The sequence below is a fragment of the Geotrypetes seraphini genome, chromosome 18 (assembly GCF_902459505.1).
Source record: "Geotrypetes seraphini chromosome 18, aGeoSer1.1, whole genome shotgun sequence".
In the NCBI taxonomy this organism is placed as follows: domain Eukaryota; kingdom Metazoa; phylum Chordata; class Amphibia; order Gymnophiona; family Dermophiidae; genus Geotrypetes; species Geotrypetes seraphini.
The window spans coordinates 30,737,260-30,744,503 of record NC_047101.1 but is presented as its reverse complement, the minus strand read 5'-3'; the positions used below and the strand labels follow the sequence as shown (position 1 = coordinate 30,744,503).

General features: G+C 45.9%; 1 protein-coding gene across 1 annotated transcript in view; it reads left to right on the top strand.

Moving 5' to 3' along the window:
* Positions 1–1,507: 1,507 nt before the first annotated feature.
* The window catches only part of HSPA9 (heat shock protein family A (Hsp70) member 9), a 52,821-nt gene continuing 47,084 nt past the window's right edge, over positions 1,508–7,244 (top strand). The window contains exons 1-3 of the mRNA XM_033926863.1: positions 1,508–1,994; positions 5,329–5,387; positions 7,092–7,179. Of these exons, the coding sequence (XP_033782754.1) occupies positions 1,905–1,994; positions 5,329–5,387; positions 7,092–7,179 (237 nt within the window). The 5' untranslated portion in view covers positions 1,508–1,904. The remainder of the gene's footprint in view (positions 1,995–5,328; positions 5,388–7,091; positions 7,180–7,244) is intronic.

Below are 7,244 nucleotides of genomic sequence, written 5' to 3'. Positions count from 1 at the left end.
AAAGTTGAAAGGGGATAGATTCCGTACAAACGTAAGGAAGTTCTTCTTCACCCAGAGTGGTAGAAAACTGGAACGCTCTTCTGGAGGCTGTTATAGGGGAAAACACCCTCCAAGGATTCAAGACAAAGTTGGACACATTCTTACTAAACTGGAACGTACGCAGGTGAAGCTGGATTCATTTAGAGCACTGGTCTTTGACCTGGGGGCCACTGCGTCAGCGTACTGCTGGGCATGATGGACCATTGGTCTGACCCAGCAGCGGCAATTCTTATGTTCTTATGTAAGCCCTCTAGGGATAGAAAAAGCCCCCCATAGTACCTGATGTAAACTCACCTTTGAACTACCACTGAAAAGGTGTGACTAAATAAATAAAAATGTCCAACAGTAGTTTTACTTGTTAGCTGAAAATAGTCTTGGGTAAGGTTATCATACGTCCAGATTTACACAAACATGTTCTCTTTTTAAATGATTTTCTAGGAGTCAGTACAGTTTTAAAACCTGGCAGTTTAGCTCAGTTTTAGACTAAGTCCAGCCAATTTTTTTCTTCCTTCGGGCAGGAAGTGCGGCTCAACTACAGGTGGGAGCCACATTGATCATAGTCCCACAGCAGGTATCAGTGGTCCAGAAGCAAGAGCTCCTGTTGCGAGCCACTAGAAGCGGCCAGACAGGCTCTGGTTCTACCTGAGCTAGGGGCCATGTCTGGAGGGCATCTGTGTGTGCTCAGAGGTCCCCACACAGCCCTGTGCTCAGGCAGAGATGGGACCTTTCTTGCTATCTCTAAATGAGCCTCCAGTGGTTCGTGACAGGAGCTCCTACCCCTGGAGGACTGGTACCAACTGGATGCAAATAACCACTAGCTGCCACCAGACGTACCATCCCACGATAGGGGGGTGGGGCAAGAGAAGAGACAAAAGTTTATTTATCATTCTTTCCTAGTATATAGGCTTCATACCATTTGCTTCTTAGGCAGTTAGCTTATATTGAGATTCCAATTTGGGACAGATAAGGAAATTTCATGTGCCTTAAGACTTCACACAAATGGTTTTATCAATTGTTAAAATGTTCTCTTTTCTGTTGTTACTACTTTTCTGTAACCGCATTAAACCAAAAGGCATTTTGTGATATATAAATAAAGACTTATGTTATGTTTGTGTGGAGGGCCACGTCTTTTTTTATCCAAGTCCTGGAGAATAGAGAGGTAAAAGGATATGATTTGCGAAATGTTACGTTGACTTGCATCCCTCCCCTTCTAAAAAAAAAAAAGAATGCAAGTCCACAAAACCACCACCACCAACATCGATTCAGGACTTCTATATCATTTTAAAGCAAATGAAAACAGCGTGCAGAAAAAAACCCAGCAAAATCACGCACACATAGGAGCCACATGAACCTCTGCACGCGACTCCTCCCATTTCCGCCTCTACGCAAGCGCGCTCTGATGTAATCCCCCTGCAAGAACTTCTAAGCAGCCGGAAATGTTGTTGTGGGCGGTCCCGCCAGACTGTCGTAAGGCGATATCGTCTGACCTTGAGCGGAATTCGCCTGTATGGACCCTGGACTTGGTTGCCCCCCGTAATGCCTGTCTGGAGCGGCAAAGCGTGCGTTGGCCGAAGTCGCGGGCTGCGCCTCTGAAAACTCGAAATTGGCCTCGGGCGTGGCGCAGCCGAAGGCAGAGCGAGCCGTTTCTCGTCGCGAGCGGTAGCGAGTGACGCCGACCCGATCGGGCTGCGCCGAGGCGATCTCGCGGGGCGGGGCTTCTCTCCTTGACCTCTGCCGAGAGGCCCGCGTGGTAGGAGGTTTCCAGAAAAGAGGCCGCTGCGGCTGTGTGCGTGCTCTAGCCGGCGCGTGACTTGTTTGAGCGAGTGTCTCCCCGCGCGCGCGCCCCTGCCTCCTTCTTGCGCACCATGCTGAACGCCGGCCGCTGCCTCTTCCGCCTCTTCCAGTCGCCGCAGAGCTGCTGCGCGCCCCGAGCTCTGCTCACGTGCGCCCGACAGGTGAGGATGGGGCTCTCCTGGCACTGAGGGGGGACTTGGAGTCGCGCTCTCCGGTTAGGTCACGGGAGAGGCGCCCCTGGCAGGGGTAAAACGCGGATCTCAACTCGCCCGTCCTTTAAAAGAGGAGGTGCGGCGTAGGTTATGGCTCTGACAGACCAATAGGATTTGACACGGTGCAGAGCCCTAACAATAGAGACAAGAGGCAGAAGCAGCCAACTGACACTGCTGTCAGGGCTTCTGCTTTTTTCTTAATGGAACAGATGTTCTGTGTGCCATCTCTCCCATTAACCCCCCAGCAGCACTATCACTCCTGAGCCACCGCCCCCCCAGAAAAAAACATGGCAGGAGGGATGCCCACTCCCCCCTCCTCGAAAAGATCTCCCCCCCTCCTTGAAGAAAAAGACCACTCCCCCTGCCCAAAAAGATCTTCCCCTCTCCCTGAAGAAAAAGGCAGGAGGGATGCCCACTCCCCCTGCCCGAAAAGATCTCCCCCACCTCCTCGAAGAAAAAGGTAGGAGGGATGTCCACTCCCCCTCCCCAAAAAGATCTCTCCCTCCCCCCCCCCGAAGAAAAAGGCAGGGGGGTTGCTCACTCCCCCTTGCCTGAAAAAATCTCCCCCTCCTCAAAGAAAAAGGCAGGAGGGATGCCCACTCCCCCCTGCCCGAAAAGAGCTCTCCCCCCCTGAAGTAAAAGGCAGGAGGGTTGTCCACTCCCCCCCATGCCCGAAAAGATCTCTCCCTCCCCCACCGAAGAAAAAGGCAGGAGGGATTCTCACTCCCCCTGCTCGAAAAGATCTCCCCTTCCTCAAAGAAAAAGGCAGGAAGGATGCCCACTCACCCCTGCCTGAAAAGATCTCCCCCTCCTTGGAGAAAAAGGCAGGAGGGATGCCCACTCCCCCCTGCCCGAAAAGATCTTCCCCACTCCCTGAAGAAAAAGGCAGGAGGGATGCTCACTCCCCCCTGCCCGAAAAGATCTCTTCCCCCCCCGAAGAAAAAGGCAGGATGGATGTCCACTCCCCCTGCCCAAAAAGATCTCTCCCTCCCCCCCCCGAAGAAAAAGGCAGGGGGGTTGCCCACTCCCCCCTGCCCAAAAAGAGCTCTCCCCCCCTGAAGTAAAAGGCAGGAGGGATGTCCACTCCCCCCCATGCCCGAAAAGATCTCTCTCTCCCCCACCGAAGAAAAAGGCAGGAGGGATTCTCACTCCCCCTGCTCGAAAAGATCTCCCCTTCCTCAAAGAAAAAGGCAGGAAGGATGCCCACTCACCCCTGCCTGAAAAGATCTCCCCCTCCTTGGAGAAAAAGGCAGGAGGGATGCCCACTCCCCCCTGCCCAAAAAGATCTTCCCCACTCCCTGAAGAAAAAGGCAGGAGGGATGCTCACTCCCCCCTGCCCAAAAAGATCTCTTCCCTCCCTCTCGAAGAAAAAGGCAGGAGGGATGTCCACTCCCCCTGCCCGAAAAGATTTCTTACCCCCCGCCCCCCCGCGAAGAAAAAGGCAGAAGGGTTGCCCGCTCCCTGGCCAATCAGGGACTTCCTTAGGCTCCTTCCTAAGGAAGTCCCCGAATGGCTCAGGCCCCTCCCAAGGAGTTTTGTTGGGGGTCTGAGAGTCCAGTGCCTCAGGAAGGCTGGATGGCAGTCCAAAGATACAAGCTGGTTTTTCTTTGTCAGGCTTGTATGAGGCCTACTGGAGGTTCTCTATTAGTAGCATCCAGCATGGCCTAATGAGTAAGGCTGTTAATAGCCTATGGGGGAAAATCAGGGGGGGTTAATTTTAAAGGTTTCTGATGCTAGAGACAGGGTCCACCACCTCCAGAAACTCCTTCCCTGAATTTTTTGACATTTCAATTTTGCTTCCATGGGCTGTTTTAGGTGCTAAAATCATTATTGTGGCAGCCATATTGAATTTCCTGATTTAAGAACATACAATTGCCATACTGGGACAGACTGAAAGTCCATCAAGCCCAGTATTCTGTTTCCAACAGTGGCCAACCCAAGTCCTAAGTACCTAGAGATCCAAGTAATAAAACAGATTTTATGTCGCTTATCTTAAAAATAAGCAGATTTCCCCAAGCCATCTCAATAATGGCCTATGGGCTTCCCTTTTAGTAATTTAGCCAAACCTTTTTTTAAACCCCGCTCCCTGCGCTAAAAACCACTATCATGGTTTAGTAAAAGGGGAGGGGGTATATTTGTCTATTTTTGTATAGTTGTTACTGAGGTGACATTGCATATTTTAAAGTCATCTGTCTTGACCTCTGAAAAAACCCCAAATTCAAATGATAATTAACTTTTTCTCTGTGTACAGTGCGCTTTGTGGGTTTGTTTTTTTAAATTTTATTGTTGGTAGATCATTTTGACTTGGTCATTTTAAAAGTAGCTTGCAAGCCAAAAAAAGTGTGGGCACCCCTGCCTTATACCCTTTACCCTTAGAGTATCTCATTTGGAAACTTCAGTTCAAGAATAACTTTCCGATGTTCTTTGTAAGGGCAACGACCTGTTTGGGGATACAATTGAGGAAGTAGTAGATAAGATTAAAAAAAACCCAGAGATACTATGACTACTTTTATCTAAATAACAAACCTCTCCATCTTCTAACTCATCTAAAAGATACTCTGCCTCATCCAGACCAAACGGCGTTACAATTTGCCATTTTCCTTATCTAGGCCGCCTGCTCATTGATCCCATACAAGGAAACAAGACACAAATCACAACCTGTCTGTCTTCCTTTTGACATTGCCAGCATTTCCCTGATTCTTCATCCCAATCTCCCTATCAGAGGCAGATGAATCTGCTTTCATCAACTTTGGACTCTTACAACAGCTCTATGGGGTCTTCGGGTTGTTACTCAGGGCTACATCTTATGCTTGATCATAAAACCTCCAAACCAGTCACCAAAACTCTCAACTCCCTCCAGAAGACCCTCCTTCAACAAGATCTCTCAGCCCTTCTCCAGCTAAAAGCAATCTGTAATTATGTTTTGTTGTTTTTTTTAAGCTGTGCTGCTTTTAGTGGCAGAAATCCATTTGAAGTTCTGCCATGTAGATTTTATAGCTGTGACTTATAGTTGGAGAAATGTTATAAAGCTTAATGGGAGGGAATTTATTCAGTACTAGTTTTTACTAATTTTTCCCTACTCGTCCCTTTATTTTGGCTTCACTTCCCATCACATATGCCAAATTTTGGGTAGCCTGGCACACAGGGTTTTTTCTAGCCTTTTACAAATATTATATCATGCTAGTCTTTCACTTTGTGTTGACTGCCTCAGGGTTTTTACTAAGGTCATAGGATGCTGACATTTCATTCATGTGTTTTTTTTGTTTTTTCCCCACTCTTTTAGGGTTGTTGGAATGGTCTTAGTCAAGATGTTCTCAGGAAAATATCAAGACGTGATTATGCGTAAGTTACTCCAACTGGTATTAAGCATTTTGTGTGTAAACCTGTAGCATTGACGCAGGGTGGCAGCTGAAGCAGAGTCTTCAGAACAGAACCAGGTTTCAGTTATTGCTAGCAGGGGAGAGGTCATGGAGGAATGTAAGTTTACTATAGAATTGACCTTCATTAGCCTGAATAAGGAGTTAGGACTTGTCCTGCTATCTGTGGAGAACCCCTGTTAAAGACAAGTAACATTTTCTCAGTGAGCTGAGAAGAGTCTAATATGCACCACTTTGATTCCTCAGCTAATACAAGATATGTTCATAGTTTGCGATAATTACACTTGAAAATACTGATAGGAGTGGATGTGTCTCAACAGTTTTCCTCCTGGACATTCAGCTGACACATCCTCTACTGCGATTGCAGTACTACAAGCTTTTAGTTGTAACTAATGGGCTTTTACATTTTACCCTATGAAAATGGTTAATGTTCTGTCATAAGGCATACGGGGACAGATCTCAATATATGTACTTTGGAGGAAAAGACGGAACGGGGAGATAGACGTTTAAATACCTATGTGGCATATATAACACATGAGGTGAGTCTTCCAATTGAAAGGAAACTCCAGAGTGAGAGGTTAAGAGGTGATAGGCCCAGGAGTAATCTGAGGAAATACTTTTTTTTCAGAAAGCATGATAGATGGGTGAAAGTCTCCTGGTAGAGTGGTGGAGACAGACTGTCTTAATTCAAGAAAATGTGGAACAGGCACATGGGATCTCTTAGGGAGAGGAGGAGATGGTGGATGTTGCATATGAGCAGACTAGATGAGCCATTTGGTCTTTATCTGCCATGATGTTTCTATGTTCTTTCTTTACCGTTCTTCTTTTGCTTTCATGTTTTTTATGGCGTTCTTTTCATTTCTTGTTTTTATATTTTGTACACTGTGCTGTTGGCAAATCGAAGTGCGGTTAATATATAAACACAAACATAATATATGTAGAAAATCTTTCAAAATGAGATGCTGCGGAACACTAAATTTGTTCAGAATAATATAACAACCAATCTTAAATGTGTATAGAGGGTCCTCAGTCTTAACAATTCTGCCCAGGAACCCCTTGGGAATATTGCAAGACACTTTTGATCAACCAAGTTAAGTACATTGGATTTTCTAACTTGTGGATATCGGCAATTTTACTGCTTTTTGCTGTCTGAACTTTTGAATTGAACTGAATTTTTTGAATACATATTGATTAGATGTTGAGTCTACGGGAAACTTATTTGATTTTTTTTTTTCACTTATTATTTTGCACTTACACACTTATACTGGGATGTTTGGGTAAATGAGAATCAACAACTTGCCTAAACAGGGGTTGTTAAGACTGAGGACCTTCTATACACATTTAAGATTGGTTGTTATATTATTCTGAACAAATTTAGTTTTCCGTAACCTCTCATTTTGAAAGATTTTTCTACATACTTTTTCTACTTTATCTTTTTATCCCAGGTTTGTTGGTATAAAGTGTCTATGTAATGTAGATATTCTTGGCTATAGGTTATATTATGGTTTCTTCCAGAATCTGATACATGTGCTCCGAGACCAGCTGCTAGATGTTTGTATGATTGGGCTCTTGCATCCAGAGCTGAGAAACAGAAGCTGAGCTTGGGAATCATCCCTTGAACCAGAGTTAATATTGGCGTTTGTCATGATTTCTTTGCTGTTTTTTGCAGTTCCGAAGCAATCAAGGGGGCAGTTGTTGGAATTGATCTGGGCACCACAAACTCTTGTGTTGCAGTTATGGAGGGCAAGCAAGCAAAGGTAAGCATGATCAGAATGTATGATTTTTTACCACTTTTTGATATGTAAACATTTAAATTTCAGAT